The sequence below is a fragment of the Lissotriton vulgaris genome, chromosome 2_1 (genome assembly GCF_964263255.1).
Source record: "Lissotriton vulgaris chromosome 2_1, aLisVul1.2, whole genome shotgun sequence".
NCBI classification, from domain to species: domain Eukaryota; kingdom Metazoa; phylum Chordata; class Amphibia; order Caudata; family Salamandridae; genus Lissotriton; species Lissotriton vulgaris.
In genome coordinates, this window is record NC_141687.1 from 1,568,974,741 (window position 1) to 1,569,001,723 (window position 26,983).

At 42.7% G+C, this 26,983-nt stretch overlaps 1 protein-coding gene across 1 annotated transcript in view; it reads left to right on the plus strand.

Annotated features, from left to right (window-relative positions):
- The window catches only part of THSD7B (thrombospondin type 1 domain containing 7B), a 1,756,834-nt gene extending 1,730,466 nt beyond the window's left edge, over nt 1–26,368 (plus strand). Inside the window, exon 27 of the mRNA XM_086957451.1 lies at nt 25,155–26,368. Within this exon, the coding sequence (XP_086813577.1) occupies nt 25,155–25,236 (82 nt within the window). The 3' untranslated portion in view covers nt 25,237–26,368. The remainder of the gene's footprint in view (nt 1–25,154) is intronic.
- The last annotated feature ends 615 nt before the right edge of the window (nt 26,369–26,983 follow it).

Consider the following 26,983-nt stretch of genomic DNA (forward strand, 5'->3'; position numbering starts at 1 on the left):
AAATAGCTGCCATGCGCCGACCCAGGCACCCTTGCACCATGGCTTAAGGACGCCTGCATCATAGGGAGATTGTTTTTGTGCAAGAAGGTACCCCTTCTTGCACAAAAACAATCTCCCCATGACAATCACTACAGGCATTTTCCTCTTTCAATGTGTGCTGTAGCATGCATCACACATTGAAAGAGGAAAAAAGGTGGAGAAATTAAAACATTTCTCCTCGTTGCACCTCACTATGCCACCCCGTAGCATTCGGACGCATTTCCAGATTTACGATTCCTCGTAAATCTGGAAATGTGTCTTGTTCTCGCGCAAAGTGCTGCATGTAAATATGGAGCAGAAAAATACACCACAAGTATGTCACAAAAAGTGACATACTGGTGGCGCATAGGGATTGTAAATCTGCCCCAGTAAATCTAAACCTCCCTATACATAATTACCAGTGAGAATGTGCTGGTTCAAAACTACCCATGTTGGGAAGTCTAACACACATTAACAGGTTAGTGTGATAGCATCGTCAGTAAAGACACTAAAGAAAACATCCCTTGCATTGTCTGTACAAATATATTTGTTTAATGTTTGTATATTTACAATGCTGGAATTAGTCAAAGTTGTATTTGTCATTCCATAATAAATACGCTGAACATATAATACAAACGTACAGAAACAATATATGTAACAGTATCACCGAACAGAGTAAGGCAACAGATGCATTTTCGGTCTATAGTTATAGCAATGGAAAAAATAGCTGAACTGGAAATGTATTGCAAAGTATTGCTTTAGCAACAAAAATCAAAAACGTTCGATTTGGTTTTTCACACTGCCACTTGGAGTCGTTTATAATCCAGAGTAGTATTCTTCCCTTGCTGCAGGGCCTACACCTAGACATGCTGTGAAAAGACCATACTTGTTCTAAATTGTGGGAAGACCGTACCACCCTTCTCTGACGTGGCAAACACAGATGCATGGACGCATATGAGGAGATTGCTGCGTGCAGGGAGCAAGAAGCTTGACGGAATGCTTACCACAGCAAGTTGTAGCAGCAGTTGCTTGGCGCCGCTCAGGCATGACCTCAGAGGCCCGCTGCAAGCAGCTATGAGAGAGGCAATCTTCGAGAGAGGCAAAATGTTGTCAGGTTGTGCAGGCTTGCACAGCCAGCGTGGCATGGCTACCCAGTGCTCCCTGTCTGACCACCCGGCTCTAACTCCTGGTGATGTTGGTTGCTCTTGGGCACCCCCACCACTTTTGACTTCCTGGATGTGGGGGTCCCATTACATTCTGTCTCTCTCTCCCTCTCGAAGACATCCCCCATGTTAATACTCACCCCTGACCAAGGAAAGGAGACTCAGGCAACTTTGCTGTTCTTGGCAGAGGTCATGTGAGAACTGTCAGTGCATTGGGGGACCCTCGGGGCTCCATTCATGGCTAGGGGTGCCCTCCTGTGACCTAGCAGCTCATAGGCAAAGCTGAGGGTCCGTGGCAACACTAAATATCACCTATCATCTGCGAGAATTTATATCCAATTATTTTGGGGGGCTTTCAGAGTATCGGGTTAGTTGCTTTGGTAGGGGTGTCTACTTGGCACACAGAGGCGGTCGGGTTAGATCCAGGTGCGGCTTGTGCCTCACGGTCCAACTGCCATTTCCGCTCATTTACGGGCTCTCCATCCCTATTGCTGAGTCAACTGTGAAGGGTGCAGAGATTGTCTAATTGAATAAATTATTCAGATAAAAAAAAACCTCAAACTCAGCAAGGCAACGGGAGTGCTGGGAATGTTGCATTGGCAATACTACAGGGAAGATCGCCATTCAGCTAGTTGATCCCGTTGATGGGAGGACTATTTATTCACAAGTTGGGTGTGCACGTGCCTAACAGGTGACAGTGTTTGAAGTTTTTGTTACCTGGTGTGGCGGGTCCCAACTGCTTGGTTCATTGCATAGTGGATAACATGACACTAAAGAAATTGTGTTCTGCTCATGTTATTGTATCAAATTAGTATTTGAAGGTAAAAAAAGCAAGTCTTGGAAGCAGGAGATCTCAACTATTATGTTTTAAATTGCATTGAGGAATTTCAGATTATTTTTCTAAGTCAAATAAATGGAAAACGCTAATTAAGAGTTTTTTTTAAATTTCTGTTTTTGTTTGCAAATATTTGTTTGTGTGTTATACAATATATGAAGCTGCAGAAGTGGCAGAAGCCTCAGGCCTCTCCTCAGTTTTGATTAGCCCCTTAGGCTAGCTAGGGCCACTTTTGAATTGCAGTTCAGCCATGGCTACATCAACAATGGCTATTGGTCAAAAATGGGCTGAGGATGCCCCTTTTTGTTCCACCCTCTTAAGATTACCAGGAAAGGAGGAAGAGATGAGGAGAAGGATTGAGCCTGCCCCTCCTCCTTAATCATCACATCTGACACAAAATAATGCCTGAGGAAGTAATCTAGGGTTGCTCCTGTGAGAATGTGTCTGTAACTTCTTCCTTGCATCAGGCAGTTATCCCTTCTGACCGAAGCAAGGTGGAGGATGTTACACTACCAGATATACAGCTGGCAAAGTGATGCCCATTAGAGGCCAAGGACATTCTAAAATCATCTGGCAGACTTTCAAGCGAAGGCCCCTCCCCCAAAGTACAAATATCCAAACCTCTTTTCCATCTCTTTTTAGTAATACCGCTTCTATGAGTGATACCCTACTTTCGCCCAGTGCCAGTGCAATCTGGGCACACTTAGTTCTGGCAGGAGAGGAATTGTTCCAGAGGTATTAATTTGTATAGAGAAAGTTTTATCCTCCATTTTAGCACTCCTGGATAAATCAGTGTCTAATTCAGACCCATTTATTAGATATGTTGAGCTCTATATTAATGGGAGTTCAAAACCTTTCATCTGGAATCACCCGAATGCTCCCGCATAATACTAGGTAGTCAAAATCCACTGCAGCTGAAGCTAAAGAAGAGGTTGCAATGTCACTGTTCAAGTTGCTAAACCTAGCAAGACAGAGGGCGGTTTAAATATGGCAGATTCTAATAACTCTAAATTAATTTAGGATCAAGTTTACTGCTTAAAATCATCATCATCATCTTCATCAGAAAGCTCGACAGCCATAAAAGAACATGTTAAACAAAGTACATGAGAACACAGAAACCACCAAATATAATTTAGAATTCATATACAAATCCGATATGGTTCCTCTCATAAAAATCCATTGATAAAAATGCTAAAATTACAATGCAGAGAAAAGGGTAAAACGGTTAAAAATATAGGAGCAAGAAAAAACCCCAATCAATCAGATAGATAGATTCTTCTGCCTAGGCCTCCACAAATACATCAGAAACCTTAAGACAGCGAAGATGATACATTGTCGAGTATCACTTCTTAGTATTCTGTACGCACTCCTATAGTTCCTAAGACCCTGATTATGGCAGACTGGTAAGACCCACTTCTTCCTAAACCCATGGTATGTTGAACAAAAACGTATGATGTGCTTGGCTGTGTATACCACCCGGGGACAGAAGGGACAGGATCTAATGGAGTCAGGGTTATCATGATTCCATTCAGCTGTAAAAGAGTGAATGGGTAGGATCCCCATGCGGAATTTAATGTATAAAGAATTCCCAAAAGGGAGTTCAACCTCATGTGAAACCATCTCCAAGCAATAGTCAGTTTTAAATTCCAAAAAGGAAGCAGTAAGAGAACCCACCCTACAACGATTTAGAGTAAGATGGTCTCTATGACACCAGTAGGCACCCTTTATTTCAGTTTCAAGACTAATATTGTGTCTTTTGGAATAGACCAAAGATTCTCAAACCCAAACTGCCTAAATTGATCTTTAACCAACCTAAGCCAAGAGTTCTTTTAGGCCCCAAGCTGCCCCATTAAGTCTTTTAGGGCCTTGCAAAAAGGTGTGAGCTCAGGGGCTGTCCGTAGTCTCAGCTAGTACAACAAAGGTGTCACACTCACTGCATTATTAATATGATTACGGCCATACTCCAACCATAATGGACACAGTGGGGTACTTGTTGGCAGGTTTCTTAAATTCCTCATAAATCAATTTTCTACAAGCTCAAGGGCTCTTACATTTATAAAACCCCACAAGTCTCTGCCGTACAGGGTAGCCCCTAGAACCTGACATTTATAGATCTCAAGTGCTTGGGTTACTGGGCAAAAAGATGTACTAGGCTGGGCTCTCAAAATGCCCCCATAATATTGCTCAAACTGCAGACTGCACTTCTGGACATGCGATGTCCACTCAAAATGTTCTGTGAGAGTAACCCCCAAATAATCAAACACTTGAATACCATCCAGAATTTCACTGTTAAAAGTTGAATTTGGGTGAAATGTTGGGAAGGGGTTAAATACCATATATTTAATCTTTCAGAGGTTAATCTTCAGCTCATGATGCTTGCAGAGGACCTAGAGCAATCAAGGAGCTTTTGAAATCCCATTGGGGATTTGGATAACAAAAGGGTGTTGTCTGCAGTCAGCAGTGCTGAAATCCTATCCCCGGCAAGGCATGGAGCATCACCCTCACATTTCTCAACCTGGGATGCCAGGTCATTGATATAAAGAAAAAAGAAGGTTGGAGCCAATACACTCCCCTGCTTCACTCCCTGATTCACAGGTATTGGGTTGGTCAGCTCACCTTGAGTCCCACATCTGACCTGGGCGTAATACCCAGTGTATAGTTCAATAATAACTTTTAAAAGATAAGCTGGCCCTCATCTCTAACAGCACCCTCAATATGGACTCCCTAGGGATTAGGTCAAATGCAGACCACAAGTACTCAAAGATTACATAAAGTCTGCCTCCCCTCACAGAAACATACTTCCAATACAGTAGCTGCAGGCGGAATGCCTGGTCAATTGTTCCAACACTGTACATAATTCAGCTTCTAATGAGGACAGAACTTCTGAATTAATCAAACTCTCACTCAGTCTATTCAAAATTATATGACTGAACAGTTTTTACAAACTGTCGATAAGACTAATTGGCCTGTAGGTCTTGGGTAGGGACCTGCATCCTTTTTAAAAGTGGGCGGAATCTGTGTACTAGTCAGTAAAGCATTAAAAAACAAGACAAAATAAGGGCATTGTATATCCTTCAATGACTTAAACCAATCCCCTGCCCTGGTGCCTTGTTACATATGATCAAATCAAAGACTTTGAAAATCTCTATACTCAATATATTGGGAACCTATTGTGGCACTCATACAATAAGGGACTCAGCGGAGGCCATGTCAGAAGTTTAACCACTCTTAAACATTGTCCTCTGGCCAATGAAGTTAGCTTGTGTTATTTTCTTGGCAAGGGATCCAACAGAAACTACACCAAGAGGACTGCTATTCTCCACAGTAGTTTTATGATCATTAGACTTAGCCTATGCTGCATTTCCTATGTGTGACTGAGCCATTTCCCAGGTTATCTCTTCCGGAAATAACTGAGAGAAAAGTTCAACCCATGCAGCCGCAGCAATTTTACTATCAAGAGGAGCGTGGGTTCATGAGTCATAAAGCACAATATTCTCTGCCTTTAATGGCATTTAGCATAAAGTCCCATTTGGTACATCCCAGGCTCTTTTTGCATTCGAGATAATGGCTTTATAAAGTGACCTAGCTGCCCGAATGGTATCTCTAGACCCTGCTTTAATGGATCTTGACAAAGCTTATCTAGTACCTTTTCATGATTTGGTATATCATGAGACCTCTTTTTTCCTTTCTACAATACTTTATGACTCTTTCATCAATAAATTCCTGCGAGAAGCAACATAGAGTTGTGAATTGTACACAAATTCAACAAGGATTCTAAGTGGTCTCTAGATACGTTCTCAGCTACCACTGCATCCAATCCAGCAGTCACAACCTCCAAACCGTTCCCCATGGTTTGCTCTGACTCTACCACCATATTCACTTAAGTCTACTCCAATTATTGGTAGGGACTAACCCTTGGTCTAAGTACTCATGTGGGGCTTTCTGGTGTAAATCATCCAGGGCTTCCAATGTTAAGCCAAGAGTGTTATGGTCACTATCTTGCCACTGAGTTATGATCGTCTCACCCAGGACTGGCCGCAACCTAATATACAAAAGGATATAATCAATTAGGTTAGAGCACTGTGGGCGATGATACATATGTCTCTCCTCCCTGAAAGATCTGGTTCTCCCATAACATGCCCATAGGCCATTACTTACCAAAAACACATTCAGCTGCAACACTGCGCCAGACCACCTCTTGACAGGAGGCAGTAATCCACCAGGAACACCCCAAATATGATCCTCATCGCTACTAACATACTCATGAAGAGCAGACAATGGCTTAAATCAATCTCCACCTCTATAAAAGAGCCCCAATCCAGGTATGAAACTAAGATGTTAAACCAGCAACATTCCAGGAAATTACATTGGTGGAATGGGGAAGATGGAAGTATGCATGACCTGTAGCATGCAGCCTCAACAGTTCGAGAAATAAAAGGGATGGCGCATCACACCTGGGTGGCGGTGTACTGAACCTAGAAGGGACAATATCAAAACAAGGAAAATTAATTAGAGGGGGCACAGTCCTATCTGTGTCTGGCATTATGCTACCCTATCACCAGTTACTAGCTGTCTCTGTGACTCTGGTATTGCTACTACCAATGGCAGATATTGTGCATCAATCTAAACCATCCAAATCATATAAGGGCAGGAATGTATTAGAGATCAGCAATGGGAGTCCACCAACACCAATTGTCATTGTAGGTAGCGCTCCATGTGCTCCCTTGCACCTTATTTGGAGGTGTTTATAAAAAATCTCAGAGGGACAAGATTTATACCAGCTTTCTTTATACAAGTCCCCACCCAACTCTAGACCAACCGTTGAGCTAGATCAGGGGTCAACCAATTGATAACTACACAGTCCCTGCTAATACTCTTTGTCACAGGGCCAACCAAACCCACCCTTCTTACAAGCAAGATCTTATCATACTGGTGAGCCAGCCAGTGGCAGACCTTGTTTTTGATGTCTACGAAGGATCAATTGGTAGAACTCTGGGAGGAGGGTACTCCTGTAAGAACAGCTATATAAGGGCAACAGTCATGGCGGAGATGTAATTGGGATTACGGCTGTAGATTAAAATCTTTGGCCCAGGAGTGAGTCCCCTATTTATATTACTGTTGGTGTAACTTGTTCCCAACAGCATTAACCTAGAGTCTGCTCCCCTGACGACCCAACCTCACCTGTCACCAGCTGTGTTTAAAATCACTTTTGAAGACTTAAAGCAAGTGGTATCATTAAAGCCTACTGAGATAGAGTGGCTTCCAATCTTTAGGAAAATGTTAAACTCAACTGTTCCAGCTAAGTCCCTTGCTTTATTGATGGATCCTTCCAAAGGTGAAGATAAAAAACATGTTCCTCTAATAATAAGCAAAAGAAAGGATAAAAGACAGGAAAAGGTAAGAAGAAAAGACCTTTATGAAATGTAAATCAAGGAAAATTAGATTCAGGAATGCACCTGCTGTAGAGAATTCTGCAAAAAGAGCAGATGATGGACGGAATGCTGAACAATGCAAACATTCACCCCCATTCAACATATATTTTTTTAATACATCTTTTTTTCCATCCACGCTACACCAGTTTGGACCCAGCCATATGCAAGTCAGTGTAGACCCTGTTCCTCATGGAAACAGTCCAGTCAGAACTAACAAGCCAGGTCCACCCTGGACTGGAAACAAGCATCCTGGGACTGGTTTCGGGGTACCATCCCCAATCAGCCAATCTAGCTTGAATCCAGTGGCCCATTGAGCATGGACCCACGTCTGGGCATTCCATTCCCACTTAGGGAGACAAAAGCTAAAAGAACAGATGATGGATGGAATCGTGAACAATGCAAACATTCACACCAAGCCAACAAATCTGGGTTGAAGCCATCTATTTTTTTGTCCACCAGGCCGTCCCAGTTTGGACCTAGCTAGAGAATTCTGATGCAGAGTTTCCCTTGATTGCTCCGACCAACACTCTATCTATTGCATCTCATGTTATTGATACTCAAAATTCTTCTGCTAACCCGGAAGTGGATGTGACTAAAACTTACTATGACAGCATGAGGCATCTTTCATCACTGCCCAGTAATCGGTTGATGACATGTGATATGGTGGGTTCCTCTTTAAATGTATCCCAGGGTGGTCGGGGTAACGGGGACAACCCGGCCTCCACAAACATTGTTGGCCATAAAAAGTCTCATAAGGCACGTCTAGATCGGAAGAATAGACAAAGGGGAAGACTACTGTACGCCAATTGCCCCAACAGAGGACAATGATAATATGGTCCCTAATGGTATGGGCATTGATCAGTAAGGAAATCCAGCATTAAAAGATTCATGGGGCCTTATTTATGAAGGCCTTGCGCCGCCGGTGCGTCACTTTTAACATGGGAAAAAGTGACGCACCGGTGGCGCAAGGCTTTCATAAATAAGGCCCATGGTCTTTAGGTCATCTAAATCATGGGGCAAATGCCCACAAATACATTAATTTTTTAGGGTAAAAGGAGTTAGGTCCTTAGGTGATGGGGAAGGCTGGACCTTATATATAAGTATTTTAGCACAAAAAGATGCCACCCCACTTTTTCCGTTCGCCCTTAGTTATAGGCAACACATCAACTCTAGTTCGATATGTTAGGTATATTTATTTACCTTTACTTTCAAATCTTTTTTTGAAAAAATCATGAATTCACATGACAGAGAAGAAAACACTGCACGTATAACATATATATACATGAACTGAAATGTACATCAACTTAAACACAACATTTATCAAGAGAAGAAAAAATCATAATGTAAAGAATACATTGGCTATACACAACAAAACATCTATATCAGTTTCAAACTGTTCAAAAAAGGCAAGTCAAGTTTTCAAGCCTCAATAACCATCAGTGATTGAAATCTTAAGAACAGTATTAGACAAAGTCACAGTTATAAGGAGATATCACAATACATAAATACTATGAGTCAAAGGCTATCAATGTTGGTGATTTTTATCTCCTTTCATGCCGACGCGTTTCGAACTCCATACAGTAGTTATGGGTTCTCTTCAGGGCCTTGTCACTTCTGTCTGTATGTGTGTAAGAGAAAGGGAACACTGTGTAAGTGTCAATTCCTATGGCCTCATTTTATTATTCCGCTTCTGGTATCCTACATTTAAATACCATGTTACCTTAATAGTAGCCGTAGTTATCCTATGACTGTTTCTGCATCTTTTGGAGCTGCAGTCTGAAGGAAATTAAAATGTCATTTTAGAGTAAGGCTCAATACTCGCCCTACGGTAACCTCTTGCCAAAACACTGCGAGACGTACCTTTAACTGTTTGTATGGTCCGTGTATGGGCTCTCCCTATGGTGCGGTGATAATTTTAACCTGGAGGGAAGGCGAGGATGGGGTTACTATTATTGTGCTCATATCGTCATTTAACTTGGTGTGGTAGATTATTGGGACAATCCTACCTTGTTTAAGTACACTGCGGGCTTAGGGAGCCGCTTACTCCATGGTAAACTTTCTGTGCTCGGGTTCTGTTTAGGCGAACCACGTAGTTATTCCTGTTATGTACTCTTGTGTCACGCACTGTTCAAGAGGTAAAATACATTAAAACATTTTTGGAAATGTTTCATGTAAAATTAATAGTGGTCATTTGGGCTCATATTCTAAGACGAATAAGTTGGACGTTATTTTATTGTTTGCCACTTACATAACATAAATAAACTCAGTGTATCTCTGTACCTTTAATTCATAGAATAAACAGCATACAACAAAACCCCACTTTTTAAAATGCAATGATCAAGCAAATTAACAAAGCACAGCAAATATGGGTAATACGTGTAGCATTTTCTGTTGAGTCGTGAAAACACAGTTCACTAACAGAAAATCCATAGAAACAAACGCAGGTGCTTGTCGCACTGAATTAGAGAAAAAATACATCTGTGACAGCATTGAACCAGACACAGGCCTGTGTGGATTTTATTAAGGTGCGGGGAATGAGATTTTGATACCTTTTCTGATCACTTAGATACCTATCTCATTCATCTATTTTGGATCGATTATTTTCTGTCATTGAGTAAAAGACAAACCCCGCATAGGTTAAATAAACCCCATAAACTGACGCAACTCTGAAGAACCACTTACAACTGATGAAGTTTTAAAAATGTAATATAAAATCAGAATAAGTTGCATATACAATCCTCTCAGGATAAGATTCAACAAATATACAGGAACTAGAAGGAACATAAATTCCCTAAAGAACCTCAGTCTACAAAAGAATACAATTAAAGTCAATTCAAGAATCAACAGATTAAAAAGCATAGACACAAAGTTGTTCCGTTGCGTCATCTACAAAAAGAGAATAACAAGTTAATTCTGTCCCTACTCTAGGCTAGGTGACATCCCTACTTCACAAGTTCCTTACCTAAAAAAGGTGTCAGCAGTTTGACTTCCAAAGAAGTTCAAACTCTCTTAGCCTCTAATGGTAACTTATGTCGAGAAACAGTACCCTCTCTGCCTACCCATCCGCTCTCTAAGGGTCCTCGGCCTACTGTTCTCTTGCGCTCTGATCTCTCTGCGCTCGCTCCTCAGGCCATCTGCTCTGAGCTCCTGCTAACTTCTCCCCAGGGTGCTGTCCCTAAATACACAATCACAGTATGGGTGGAACGCCCCTTGACGCCCACCACGTATACATTTACACATGTTCTCATTCTTGGGTTTTTCCATTACTTCATCTCTTCGCGTCATCCGTTAAGTTGACCTTTCTTCTTAGGCACCATCTTCGTCTTCTTGCTGGTGACTTCATTGACATTCCAGCTGACACTTTCAGAGCAAAGTCTATCACCTCAACAGAACTCCATTCTTTACGATTGTATTCGTAACCTCGTTTGGTCCTGTGAACGGTCATTTCTAAACAAGACCCAAATTCCAAGCGTCTCTTATCTCACTTAGGCCATAAACTTCGTCCAGCATTGTCACCTTAAATCTAGCAAGACCTTTGACTCTTGTCTCGCACGTTCAGATCAAGGCTATCCACGATTCCTGTGAGCCCACTAAATTACATACAGCGGACTACACTCCTGCGAACTCTTGGTCAGTTAGGTTAAAATCACACATGACCAAACTTTTCTAACATTCCTACAAAACCCTTCTACACAGTATAACCTTTAACACACATTTATATATATAATCGAATCTAGCAAATCAGTGATTATAAGCGAATGCATTTTACATAGAATACAACATTTATATTCTCGTGCTTACATAGTGCTATATATGCTCTGCACATTTCTTCGCTTTACGTTTTCGCCGTTTTCTCCGTTTAATAATTACACACGTATATTCAGTTTTGCACGTTCTGCTGTTCGTAAGCATTTCTATACATTTCTATATTAGCCCACTATGTATACGGGCCTTCCTAATACATTTCTATAGTGAATACAGATACATTCCCCATTACATTGATTACGTCAGCTAACTTTACGCTACAAGTGTTAACTTCATGTTACAACTTCTACGTTTATACGATATGCTTGTAAATATGGTTCGGATATACTTTTTATTCAAATTTCGCTCTCTCAGTTCCCCCCCTTTGATGACCTCTGGGGTCATCACTAATATCAATTTGAATAACACCTTACACAGAACTAGTTACAAGATTCCCTCTTTTTATCGTCTTGAGAGCTCTTAAACTTTTATACTGTTGGTCCTGTAAAGCAGCTAATCTCCTTTCTTGCTCTCTCATGGATCTTTGTAACCGGTTCGACCTATACCATCTGTACAGTTTCACTAACCCTAACAATGTAATTATGCAAATCAATATTATCAACACAGGTTTTAATATGTACCACACAACGCTTTTACCAAGGTTGGCAAACCAACTTCCAACTTTTCCTACTCCATGACCTACTTTCTCCCAAACATTTACTTTTGTTAAATCTTCGATTTCTTTATGTATCTCTGTAATGTTTTGTATGACTTTCTCAAGTGGTTTTGAATTATCTGGAATGTAAGTACAACATTCTTGGACCTTCAAAGCCTTGCAGACTCCGCCCTCTTTTGCTAGCAGTACATCTAAAGCAAGACGGTTCTGAAGAACCATTGCCCTAATCGACTGCATCTCTCCTTCAACTAACATTAATGACCTTGCAGTACTTGCAGACAATCTATCTACAACCGTAGCTAGTCTCCTGATCTTAACATCGTTAAGTATTAAACCTAACATAGGAAACATTGCTCCAAATATGTCTCCAACTACTTCAGCATCTCCTATTTCCCTTTTCGCTCTTGTCGAAGCCTTTCCTTCTATGATCGCTAAATCCTTTGCATGATATATTTTGGGGAAGACAATTGCCAAGTAACACGAACCATACCAATTGTCAGGCAGTTTTACATAGGCATTTCTTCCACATACAAAATATACATTAGGAATCGCTTGCATTCCTTTCATGAAATCTTTCGTATAGTACTCTAACCTAAAAGCATGTTCGCAATTTACTTCACCTACAAATACACTCTCATAATACGTCTTGCTTCGAGTTAAACATAACTTTCCTTTCTGCGTTTTATCTAAAGCTATTGGACCATTGCTACCCTTCTTCTTGTGTGCTTTTTCTTCTTCGGTCCAATCTGTTTTCCACTGTCCTGACATTTTTAGAATCTTCTGCCTTCTGTATCGGTCATCTACCTGTCCTATGAACTTTTTCTCTACCTCTGACACTTTGCAAGTCAGATTATTTCTGCGTGCATATGAAGTATCTAGCGTATCCCAAGAAAGAAAGAATTTTGCTAACCTATCTTCCTTTTTGTGATAGTCCCACTTATTCATTTGTTTATAATTCGGGACTTCAGGCAGTACCGAATCATAATTTGAAAAGTAGTACTCGAACCCTTCTCTACCATAAAATATACTGAGCAATAAGCTACATGTTATCCCATAAGTCAGTGGGAGATGATGATATCTGATGCCTTCATCTACGGAAGCCGGCAATTGCATGCATACATAACAATCCTTGGCCTCCGTGGCATCAATATACTCATACAATAGCTTGGCATATGCGTTTGACCTAAAATTTCCCTGTGACTCGTCTACATGTAACCTACGAGCTTCATTTGCCAGTAACGTCTTTTCACGGATGACATTGCTCTCCTCCTTCTTCCCAACAAGAGCAGGTTTCAAAGTCGTTACAGGCTTTACATCTGTTGTCTCTTTTTCACTTGCATGTCCTACCATGTACGATGTGGTAACTACTATAATAATGAGAAAAATTACTACTGCTATTAGTGTACCTATTATGCATTTTGCTTTTCAGTTTGGGCTGCCATTCTCCATGTTATCAAAACAGCGTAGCTCTTTCCTCTTCGAAGAAAAGTTTCTTTTCAAGTCTTTGTCTTGCTTTGTTTGCTTTCTCAGTCTGTGAAGCGCTCTTAATCAACAAAAGTCTCTTTTCATAACAATGTCTTTTTCCCTTCAACAATAGACAACCCTAACCCTTCTCCGTCCTCTAAATGTAATCCCTAATTTTATTCTTCTTTCCACTCGGCGCTAGGTTATCTTCTTCTTTATAGCTTAAACACAAAAGTCTTTATGCGTCTACAATGATTCTCGTACCTGCAGCTCTAATAACATGTTCCAATAATTCTAAACGAATGACTTTTTCTTCTTGTTCTGGTATTTGATGACCAAAAGTCGGAAACTCTAATCGATTTAGTACTAGATCTTTGATCCGACTCAGGTAAGGGGGTATGGGAAGTGTGAAAGTCAGTAACCCCTCAGTCTCGATTCCAGGCGTCAACATCCATATCTCCACTGCCACAAATGGATCGAGATTGATCACTTGCACTTCTCTCACTCTCCCAGATTTCTGTCCCCAAGACATCTGCTAGATAAGTCCACTCTGGGGTGGCGTACCTTCTGCAGGGCACACGTACCCTTCTTGATCTTCTCGGACTCTCAGAGCCTGAATCCGTAGGTTCGTCTTCTTGCTCTGAATCTTCAGAAATCGGGACAAGGGTTCTCTCTTGATTTGCTTTTAAGCTTGGCCTTCTCCTTCTCTCCGGCCAACTAGCTTCATCACTCCTTGTCCTCCTGCTCCTTGTCCTTGGACTTGTCTCTTGATCACTCACAGCTTGTTCGGTATCTGACTCGAACTCCCAGGTACTCTCTTCTTCTGAGACGACTTCGGTCTCACTGGTGTCCTGATCGTCGTCGGCCTGCTCCGACACAGGCTCAGCCTCTTCAATCACCTCTACAGCTTGGCTTTCCCTCTCTGTGGCTTCTCCGCTTTCCGCTGGATTCTCATCCGAGAGAGGAGCTGTTTCTTCCAGAGGTGTTGGCACTCTTCGGGTGTGTGAGGCGTGTATCCAGTTGGGCAAGCCTCCACACTTTACTGCAGTGTTCGTAACTAGTATGACTTGGAATGGTCCTCTCCAGCGCACGTCTAGACAGTTCTTCCTGACATGCTTCTTCACCAGGACCCAGTCCCCCGGACACAAGTCATGGCACAAGTCTTGTGCTGATGGAACCTCTGCAGCCTGGACCTGGAGGGACACAGAATGAATGGCATCAGATAGTCCCTTGCAGTAGTCCAAGATCAAATCGTCTGTGATGTTCAACAACGCTGCAGTCGGAACCGATGGCAATCTCATAGCTCTTCCCATTAGCACCTCGTGTGGAGAGAAACCTGTTCTTCTATCTGGTGTGCTACGTATGCGCATAAGAACCAATGGAAGTGCATCAGGCCAACTCAGAGATGTCGATGAACAAACTTTGGCAAGTCTGGATTTAATTGTGCTGTTGATTTGCTCTACAATCCCTGAAGCTTCTGGTCGATAACTACAGTGGAGCTTCTGGTCAATACTCAAGGCTGAACATAGCATCTTCACTATTTCGCTGTTGAAATGAGTTCCTCTGTCCGATTCCAAAGAGGATGGCACCCCGAACCTCGGTATCAACTCTCTAAGTAGCAATTTTGCTACTGTAAGTGTATCGCACCTACGTGTCGGGTAAGCTTCAAACCATCTAGAAAATATACAGACAATCACTAAGACATATCTGAGTCGATTGCACTTAGGCATTACAATAAAATCCAGCTGCATTCTATTGAAAGGCCCCCCAGACCTCCCTATGTGACTCAAAGTAACTGGTGTTCTCTTTCCTACGTTTAGTTGCTGACAGATCGCACAACGCTGACATACTGCTTCTGCCGCTACCCTAAATTTCGGATTAAACCACGTTTGTCTGAATACTCTCACCATAGCATCTCTACCTATGTGTGCTGATCCATGCAATTTCCTTGCCATTGGACTAACAAGTTCGTTTGGTAAAACTGCTCTCCCATCTGCAGAAATCCAAAAATTCATTTCACTTTTAGTACATCCAGCTGTTTCCCAGCCCTTTTTCTCATCATCTGGTGCATTTTCCTGAACACACTTTAACTCGTCCCACGTATCTACAGTGTCTAACAACATAGTCAACTCAGTTCTTTCCTGCATTCCCCCCACTTCTACATTGGTGTGAGAATATCCCTGTTCTGCACAATAACGTGCAACTTCGTCGGCGTATCTGTTGCCTTGCGACACAAAGTCTATATTCTTCGTGTGCGCGGCGCATTTGACAACCGCTATGGCTGTCGGACCTTGTAATGCCTCTAACAATAATCTCACGAATTCTCCGTTCCTAATAGGAGAACCCGAGGAGGTCATGTAACCTCTTTGAGACCATAACTGCCCGTAATCGTGAACTACCCCGAAACCATACTGGCTATCGGTGTATATGGTGACTCGAATTTTGTTACCTGCTAAACAGGCACGGGTCAAAGCAATGATTTCAGCTACCTGAGCGGAGTGTACTCCTTCCAGGCAGGCGGCTTCCACAACTCTGGTAATTGTACAAACTGCATATGCTGCTCTCAGCTGACCGATATCGTCTCTTACGCATGAACCATCAACAAAGAATATTTCATCGGGGTCAGTCAATGGCTCATCTACGATATCTGGTCTCGGTTTGGTGCATAGTTCAGTCACATCAAGGCAGTCATGATCTGTACAGATTTCATCATCAATCTCATTAGGAAGTGGCATCAAAGTAGCAGGATTCAAGACAGAGCATCTCTTTAGGGTCACATTCTCAGCAGCCAATATGACTTGCTCGTAGCGTGTGAGCCTGCTATTCGTCAGATGCTGAGTCTTAGTCCTGGTCATTAGCAATTCCACCGAATGCGGTACGTACACCACTAACTGATGTCCCATTACCACATTTTCACATCTTTCAATGCTGACACCTGTTGCAGCAACGGATTTGAGACATCCGGGCAACGCTGCGGCTACTGGATCTAATGTAGCAGAAAAGTAAGCAACTGGCCTACGCGCGTTCCCGTGTATCTGGGCCAAAACTGCTAAAGCGCAACCTTCTCTTTCGCAGCAGTAAAGCAAGAATGGCTTTTCGTAATCAGGCATCCCTAAAGCCGGGGCACGACACAAGTCCTCCCTCAGCTGCAAAAATGCCATCAAACAATCTTTGTCCCATGGTACCGGATCACTTACTCCTTTGTGCGTCAGTTGTAGTAAAGGTTTTGCCTTCAGTGAAAAGTTGGCTATCCACTGCCGACAATAACCGACCATGCCTAGAAACATCCTGACTTCTCTCTGTGTTTTAGGCACGTTCATTTTCATGATCGCCTCTATTCTGTCTGGAGACACCTTCCGTTTTCCCTTTTCAATCCTGTGGCCCAAGTATTGCACTTCGGTGAGACAATACTGCAATTTACTTGGAGACACCTTGTGTCCGTTCTCGGCCAAGTGATTTAACAAGGTGATGGTGTCTACCTTGCAAGCTTCCTCAGTTTCTGACGCCACTAGGAGGTCGTCTATGTACTGGACTAGAACCGAGTTCTTGGGCAGTACTAGACTTTCGAGATTTTTCTTCAGAAGCTGGTTAAAAATCGATGGGCTTTCTGTATACCCCTGGGGAATACGACACCATGTTAAAACGCGATTTTCCAGCTTAAAAGCGAACAAGTACTGGCTCTCTTCATCTAAAGGAATCGAAAAGAAAGCCTGACACAAGTCTATCACTGTGAACCATTCAGCTTGGAACGGTATCTGAAACAATATCACTGATGGATTCGGTACCACTGGACAACATGAAACAACGATATTATTAATCTTCCGAAGATCCTGCACTATTCTGTATTTTCCACTAGGCTTCTGCAAACCCATAATCGGGGAGTTACATGGACTTCCCACGATCTCCTTCAATATTCCCTGTTTAATCATGGATTCGATCACAGGCTTTATTCCTGCAATTGTCTCCGGTGTCAACTTATATTGTGGTGTTCTTGGATACTCAGCATTGGGTTTTACCATGATCTTTACCGGTTCTACCCCTTTGATCAGTCCTATTTCCTCTCCAGTAAAATCCCACACCTCAGCTGACACTGTCTCCTTCAAGTCCTGTGGAAGCTCCTCCACCGTTAGGGTAGGATATAGCTCCACGCATTCCTGTGAGTTTACAACCTTAAAATCGGCATCATCATCGTTAGTCTGCACTTCTACTCCTTCAGGCGTGCAATATATTGTGCAATTCAGTTTACACAACAGATCTCTTCCTAACAGACACACAGGGCTAGAATCACAGATCACAAACTGATGTTCATCACTGTAATTTCCTATCTTCACTGACACTGGTTCAGTCAGAGGATTCGACATTATAGGGACACTCGCGTCTCCAATGTCCTACCTCGTTACAACGATGGCACCTCGTTGTCTTTTTCAATGTCGCGATATCTACCCTTGGTCTCGGTCTTTCTTCCTCATCTCTGCTTTGATTATTCTGTTTCTTTCCTAGTGTTCCTGTTCCCTGTTGTCGCTGTCCACCCTTTCCAGCTGATTGCATCTGCACCAACATCAGCTTTTCCTTAAGTTTCTTTGCCTTTGAATCTATTTCATCGCTACAGTACCTCGCATACCTCAGAATCTCATCTAAAGGTTTGTTCTGCCAACAAATCAAATGCTGTTGTATCATTAAGCTTATGTCGGGTCGTAATCCCAGGACAAACTTCGACACAAACTGTCCTATGTCTTTGGGGTCCATCACATCCAACCCACTGTACTGTTTGAATGCTTTCAGTAATCTCTCATAGAACTCGTGAACGGTCTCTTTAGGTTCCTGAGTTGTTCGATCTATCTTAACCCAGTCTATGTCCTGCACCGGCACTTTCTCTTTTAACCATGCAATTACTCTTTCGTACTTTTCCATGACTCTCTCTGATGGACCATTCGTCCGGACATCCCTACCGGGCTCACAAGTGGGCCATTCGATACTAAGCTTGCATGCCGTCCACAAATCTCCGGGTACTAGGATATCAAACAGAGTGTTCAAATCGATCCACAGCACCTTAGAGGTCTTCACAAACCTCTCTACCTGCTTGTACCACTCAACGGGTTCTCTCTGAGCTTTGGAAAGGAATTGGTAAATGCCGCTAAATCCCCCCTACTCCAGGGTACATGCACGTAGCTTCCGTTCGCGATTTCTCGCAAAGGGAAAGCTTCCATTCGCATTAGCTCTCCATCCGGGGACCTCGTAAGTGTACTCCTTCTGACGGATCCCCTCTTAGACCATCTTTCCTCCCATTTATCCAAATCCCTCCATACTCTGATACTCAGGATTAGTTCCTTTATGTGTACTTTCAGCCCAATCGTCCTACGCTCATCTAGATCCTGATCCGTGCAGTGTAGCCTATGGTTACCCTGTAATGCTTTAGTTCGTGATAGGTCTATCATATACCTGTTTGCCAAATTAGACAAATTTTCATGAACTGACCTCGCTTTCCGGGTAACATCCTTAGACATATACAGTATTTTATCCGGTTCATACAACTCTATCCTTTCCATTGGCAAGGTGCCATCTATTATGTCCTCCAAGTCTGATTTCAAACTCATTACATCGAGCCGTTTTGCTTTTATCTCGGCTCTCAGTACTTCACTCCTAGGTTGTTCGTTTACATCCCTCTCACCCCCACTACGAGCCCTACGTCTCGGTGCAGGTGAGTTATGAGGCGTCCTTCTTGTTTCTCTTTGTTCCCACCTCTCTAGATCCCAAGCTCTTCCATCCTCCCTTGGGGTATGGTGAAACAATGATCTATTCCCCATCACTAAATTCTGTCTTTTCGGCTCGGTCTCTCTTGATGTGAGATAGGGTTCTCCGTTCTGTTCTATATCACTGCAACTCCCTTGCTGTCTGGTGTCACTCAATAAACGATAAGGTCCTTCACGATCCTCCATGTTCCCGCGATCCCGTCCGTGATCACTGGATGTATGGTGAGACCTTTCGCGACTCTCTATATTCTCGTGACTCCAGTGTCGCACATTCTCATCTGGGGCATGGTGAGTGCACCTGAAACTATTTCGGTACTCCTGTGTCTTACGTTCTCCCTCACTAAGAATGAGGCGAGGCACTCCCCCACACCCTGCACTCCTGTCTTCACACATTTGTCTATTGCCACTGATGGTATGGCAAGTATCTCCCTTGCTTCCTTGACTCCCTCTCTCCCACTCTGGGCTGCTTTCGCCAGCTCCGCAGTGAGAGAGGATCCTGTTATCCTGATATCTCCATTCTGCTTCTGTTTCTAACTTTTTATTCTGAGTCTCTTCGGCAGCATCCCATTCTTTCAAGTACTCCCTTAATTCCTTAAAGGTTTTCGGTTTCGGTCCCCTCAAATCCATCTGTCCTCTCTCCCTCTGTTCTGTCCAGGGACCCGTTGTTGAATCCAATGGGGTACTCCGACTCTTTGGTCCTAGCAACTGCCTTTGGGAATTGATTGTATTATTGCTACTTTCCATCTCTGCCCTTTCCCTGTCCCATCGTGCCTGTTCCTCCTGCTGGACTCCCTCTGGGTTGTAGATTGACACTATAGGACCTATGGTAACAGGTACTTGTAGAGCATCCGGCAATTGATACGACCTTGCATGCTGTGTTTCTGGCACCTTCTGGACCACGAATCTTCCTACTACTCTCTGTACGGGACTAGATTGAGGTACTTCCTCACCTTTCTTGGAATCCCACTCTGATGTGGGGAGCGGTTTATATTCCCCCCACCTAGCCCCATCCCCTTGCTGTAGTTCGGGACTTTCGGCTTCTCTGTTGTACGGAGGTGGTCTATCTAATAATAGCCTCTCTATCAGATCCTCATCCGGCTCGCTATCCTCATCTTCCTCTAGGGGTTTCTTTTCTCCCGTAGTCTCTAGCATTGTGAACAATTTGTCTGCTTCTATTTTTTGCACCCTCCATTTTTTTGCTTCATCATCCCATTTAGCATCCTGCACTGCTTTTACCAATCGTCTCACTCTTTCTTGGCGTCTATTCAAGCTCTTTTCGTGTGCCGCTCTAAACCATGCACTAAGGGCTTCGAACTGTGTTGGCCTCGGTAGAGGTCTCGTTGCGAGCATTACCGCTTTCAGTTGATTCAATACTTCTAGCTTAAACGTCCCGTATCTCGGGAACGTCAGTTCCTTATTCCCTTCTGTTAGCTTATTCCACTCGGAGATCCATAGTATTGAGTGTAAGCCTACATTCACTGCCATATGGTAAGCTGGTGTGCCTTCTGGTGGAGCTTCTTCTCCTGCATACAAGTTTCCTCTATCTCTCTTAAAGATCGCCCTTAAACGTTTAAAACACTTCATTTTCGGTAATCTACGATTTTCCTTAATTCTCTTCCTTGTTTACGTCCTGATGACAAACCACCCAATCACTACGTGGCTCTCGCTAATCAGCCTATCCCAGCACGACTCTACGCTGACCGACCAATCTCAGCGCGGCTCTACGCTGACGTCACTCGTCCCCTCTGCAGCAATTCCCCTCCTTTCTCAACTCGTCTCACGGTCTTGCATGCGTTTTCATTCATACGCGAAAAATGACTACTTCCGTCCAAGCGATCACTTTTCTTGACTGTACGTCCACAGTCTAACTGTAATTGTCACCTCAACTGACGAGACGTCTTTCCTCTCACGTTCAGACGCTCGCCTTAACTGATAGGTTACTTACACACAGTAAACGTCCGACCAGCGTCCGTTACTCATACACTCACTCTGTCACTCCCCCTATCATCGGTGCTTCGGGCGATCAATGGTACCTTATGACCCCCTTTACAATGGTAGACAATTACTCTGGGTGTTCGATACACCCGAACCACTTAAGCCCTTCTCTGGATCTTAAGATTTTATCCGGTTGCGCGCGCTCACAACCTTCCCTCAATCACACTACAGGCATTCAACTCCGCTTGACATTACAACACAGGTACAACACAAAACACCGCAATCTGGCAACGCATGACCCTTATACTCACTCTCGACCGACTCTGCTGCTTTTCTCTCACACCGTCAGCACCTTCTTCGGCAGGGATTCTTCTTCTGGTCGTCGATGACTAGGGACCTTGGGGTAATCTAGACCTGACCTAGGTTGTCTTCCTCAAGGAGAAAACCATCTTTCTCTGCTACCAACTGCGGGGAATGAGATTTCGATACCTTTTCTGATCACTTAGATACCTATCTCATTCATCTATTTTGGATCGATTATTTTCTGTCATTGAGTAAAAGACAAACCCCGCATAGGTTAAATAAACCCCATAAACTGACGCAACTCTGAAGAACCACTTACAACTGATGAAGTTTTAAAAATGTAATATAAAATCAGAATAAGTTGCATATACAATCCTCTCAGGATAAGATTCAACAAATATACAGGAACTAGAAGGAACATAAATTCCCTAAAGAACCTCAGTCTACAAAAGAATACAATTAAAGTCAATTCAAGAATCAACAGATTAAAAAGCATAGACACAAAGTGGTTCCGTTGCGTCATCTACAAAAAGAGAATAACAAGTTAATTCTGTCCCTACTCTAGGCTAGGTGACATCCCTACTTCGCAAGTTCCTTACCTAAAAAAGGTGTCAGCAGTTTGACTTCCAAAGAAGTTCAAACTCTCTTAGCCTCTAATGGTAACTTATGTCGAGAAACAGTACCCTCTCTGCCTACCCATCCGCTCTCTAAGGGTCCTCGGCCTACTGTTCTCTTGCGCTCTGATCTCTCTGCGCTCGCTCCTCAGGCCATCTGCTCTGAGCTCCTGCTAACTTCTCCCCAGGGTGCTGTCCCTAAATACACAATCACAGTATGGGTGGAACGCCCCTTGACGCCCACCACGTATACATTTACACATGTTCTCATTCTTGGGTTTTTCCATTACTTCATCTCTTCGCGTCGTCCGTTAAGTTGACCTTTCTTCTTAGGCACCATCTTCGTCTTCTTGCTGGTGACTTCATTGACATTCCAGCTGACACTTTCAGAGCAAAGTCTATCACCTCAACAGAACTCCATTCTTTACGATTGTATTTGTAACCTCGTTTGGTCCTGTGAACGGTCATTTCTAAACAAGACCCAAATTCCAAGCGTCTCTTATCTCACTTAGGCCATAAACTTCGTCCAGCATTGTCACCTTAAATCTAGCAAGACCTTTGACTCTTGTCTCGCACGTTCAGATCAAGGCTATCCACGATTCCTGTGAGCCCACTAAATTACATACAGCGGACTACACTCCTGCGAACTCTTGGTCAGTTAGGTTAAAATCACACATGACCAAACTTTTCTAACATTCCTACACAACCCTTCTACACAGTATAACCTTTAACACACATTTATATATATAATCGAATCTAGCAAATCAGTGATTATAAGCGAATGCATTTTACATAGAATACAACATTTATATTCTCGTGCTTACATAGTGCTATATATGCTCTGCACATTTCTTCGCTTTACGTTTTCGCCGTTTTCTCCGTTTAATAATTACACACGTATATTCAGTTTTGCACGTTCTGCTGTTCGTAAGCATTTCTATACATTTCTATATTAGCTTACTATGTATACGGGCCTTCCTAATACATTTCTATAGTGAATACAGATACATTCCCCATTACATTGATTATGTCAGCTAACTTTACGCTACAAGTGTTAACTTCACGTTACAACTTCTACGTTTATACGATATGCTTGTAAATATGGTTCGGATATACTTTTTATTCAAATTTCGCTCTCTCAAAGGCGTGCCTGCCTATGCGGTTAGAGTACATGCTGTCAGTTTGTGAACTGTCCCCATGTAGAGCTGGCACAGAGTCTTTTTATTTTATGGGTACTTCTCCCACCACAACGCCAATACGTGTAATCTAACCTCCCATTTTCTAGAAAATACTATTCAGAGAGCACCCTTATTGCCTAAAACTATAAAAAATGCCTCTTGGTGTTTTGACCAGGTGCAAACATTAAAGATGTGTAGTTGGCGAATTCCTCTATTGGATAATGGGATCGTTAACCAGAATTATCTCCATCACCACACTGTGCTCCCAAATTAGCATTTCTCTCTTAAACACTATCTTAGCAAACTGAAAATGTCTGCTTTTTTACACCTTTTCTTCTATCAGCACAATTCTTTTCCAATTTCCATCCTATCAAGTAATTCCTGAAACATCATTTAAAATCCCTGCATGGCTGCTAAAGGGTCACTAGGAAAGTTTTCCTGTTCTTGTGGTGAATATCCCTTTACTCTATTTTATTATCCACATGCATACACTGTATCAGTGTACCGTGCTTCAGGTTTAGTAGCGAAGCATTGAGGTGACTTGTAGAAGAAGCTGGCTAAAACAGCTACTGCAGTTAAACTATAGACTCATAGCCAACTGAGGGCGTGTTTGTCTCAAAACTCCTGGACACCCCAAAAGTGCAGTATTAAGGACTACGGGGCAGATTTATGTCGGACTTGCTAAATTTTTGCGCCGCAGTTGCGTTACTTTTGTGACGCAGCGGCGGCATAAACCCTGCGCCACGTTGCGACATACTTACATCGTGACGCATCTATGGAGATGCGTCACGGTGTAAGGCCCTGCACCACATGAAACCTGCGTCATGTGTCATGTGGGCGTTTCCACACAGGGGGGGCGTTCCGTCGCAGGAACGCCCCTGAAAAGTGACTCAGTGAAATCTACAAGATTTCACTGAGTCACTTTCCCAACACTGATGCGTAAAAACCCTGCGCCTGCTTGAAGCAGGCGTAAGGTTTAATGCACCACGTTAGAGATAGGGCAAGTTGGAATAGTGCTGGAGTTGCGTGCCGCACGCAACACAACTTCAGAACTGCGCCAACTTTACGCCCTAGATGCGACACGCATCTGTTTATTCCTGCGCCATGGTGCGCTGCATTGTAAATGCGGCGCATCATGGGTGGCGCAAGGATAAACTTGCGTGCCGTATCTTTCCTGGCGCATCTCTGCCAATTTGCAGAGATGCGTCAGGCAACATAAATCTGCCCCTAAGGGCTTGATTTATCAAATGTCACGCAGCACAGCACCGCACAGCACAGCAAGACACCTTGTGTTACAGGGAGAGGGCAGGAGTGCGCCATATATCACATTATTTGGCACATCCGTGCCCTCTCCTTGTGCTGGTGTCTTATGTGCTGCCTGCCACCAATGCAGGCACCCTTGCATAATGGTGCATGGGTACCTGCATTGCAGGTAGTATTGTTTTTGTGCAGGAAGGGGCACCTTCCTGCATAATAACAACAATCCTTTGTGGCTTAGGGCCATACATATCATGCTTTTAGTTGGTTGCAAACGGCGGTTTGGGACTTGTAAAATGCATTTTGGTATGTATGAATTCCAATTTGTGATTCTGTAACATGTTTAGGGCGTCCCGTCCTAATACCGAAATGCAGCGGTATATAGGAATATACCCCTTTGTGAAAGTTTATAAAAAATGTTTTCAAAAGCAGGCAGTGGTAGCGCAGGGCTTTACAAGGTGACGCATCTCCCTAGATGAGTTACGTTGTTAATGGGCTGCAACATGGCGCATTATTTACGCCGCCCCTGCTTCACAAAAAGTGACACAACGGTGAGGCAAAAGTGTTGCAATGGGGTTTGTAAATCTCCCCCTTGGTTTAAGAGATTCATGGTTACGGGGTTACTCATATTGTAGGCTAGTCAAGCATACCTCAATAGTGGGAAATATATGGAAACTTTTTGAGGGTTAAAGGAAAGGAAATGGCATGATGGGAGAGCTGGATTTTTATGATGATGATTATGATGATTATTATTATTATTCAATGTGTTCTTTTTATTCTTACAGCAAAACGCCAAAACAGCATCAACTTTCAGTTCCACAGCAAAAACCTCTAACCTTGGCCTACGACGGTGATGTCGACATGTAGAAGAATAGAAATCCAAATGTACACTTCAGCTGCCTTAACTCACTTTTTGTATGAAACGTACCACGGAGTTCTCAATTTTTTGAGGAATGTCTGGATGTAAAACACAGAGCAGACTGATAATGGCGAATTTTCACATTTTGCAAACGGCCTCTTTAGAGAAGGGATTTAGAAACCACAAAAACCCACGCGTGTTCCTGAATGAACAAAAGGGACTAGACACTTCAAACGGCACAACATATTTGAGTGTGGAATGCATGACGACAATCCCAAACAAAGTACAACTTCAGCAGTGGAGAAACAATTAGCACAAGCGGCAAATGCATTTCTTCAACCGTATGCACTATGTTAGTGCAAAACACTTTGCAGACCTACCATGTTTTTCTAGAACAAGCATATTTGTTGAAACTACTGCAAGACTCTTTCTCGTTTGTCATAAAAATCAGGAAAATGTGACTGAATCTATCTCCCATGTGCGTGAATTCGCAAATGCGGAACACTTTTCTTCCGAACTGGATAGCCCTATGGATTTTATTTTCATCAGCAACAAGAAAGTTGGATTCTTACAACATTTCATGGAATTCGAAAACTGCCAGTTGTCTACTAGCACCCGGAATGTAAATTGAACAAATAACGAGATCTAGATGCGACATTCAGCAACAATTAAGATTCTTAAATGGAAAACACAGATACATTTAAGGTTTCATACTATGTTACATCGTGTTAAGTCTTGCTATCTCTGGTTTTGTAGCCTGACCTTTCTTAAAACAGTGCATTTATAGAAAAAGAATAAAAAGAAAAACACGATTTTATAGTAAATTACAAAAACCGGTGACATCTTGTGCACGCCTAACACCAAATGTGATAATTAATGTCCTCTAAAAAGTTCTGCTTAGGTAAGGTTTTATAAGCAGTCAGTCGTTACAATAAAACTGACATGCAATTATAGGGAAGACGTTGCCACCTTGTGGTCATTCTAATTAGTTGCAACTGGATAAAAATGCTAGATATACGAGTTTAAGAAAACAATTGTTGCAGTTTAAAACGGTATTGTTTGGAATGTAAAATTCTTGAACTCCTCCAGGCAAAAGTATTATCTGTAAATTAATTTCATATTTTGTTTTTTTACGTTTTTTTGTAAAGTGAATACAGATACATTGCAAATAAAAGCCATTTAAAAATAATATATTTTCATTGCATTATTTGAAGAGTATGTAGGTGCATTTTTATGTATCAATCAACTGAGGTACCCATTTACAAGCCCCGTGATGAAGCATGCCTCCTCTGGTGGGTGAGGGAAACCATCCTTTAAAGGGATGCCTTCTTCCTAGTCAGCCCTTTTGTCACCCCTTTTTCTCTTGATAGACCAGAGGGTTCTTGTGTGTTTTGTAATTAAATTCAGGGAGTTGGCCCTCACTGGTCATAAAAATCTCCACGGGCTCCCCTTTTGTGTGTACACCCTTGCAACATAGCGCAAGGGTGCCTGCGTTGCAGGGAATTATTGTTTATGTGAAGGAAGGTATCCCTTCTTGCACATAAACAATCCACAATGCAGAAGGAGCACAAACAGAAGTTGCAAATCGTCATTATTTAATGATTGTTTATGGGCAGGAAAAGACAACTTTCTCCACATAAACAATCATAAATGGCTTTTTGCTCCTCCTATCTGTGCTGTAGAATGCAGCACAAATAGAAAAAGCAAAAACTAGGAGAAATAAATGCATTTCTGCGTTTGCGCCATTCTAACACC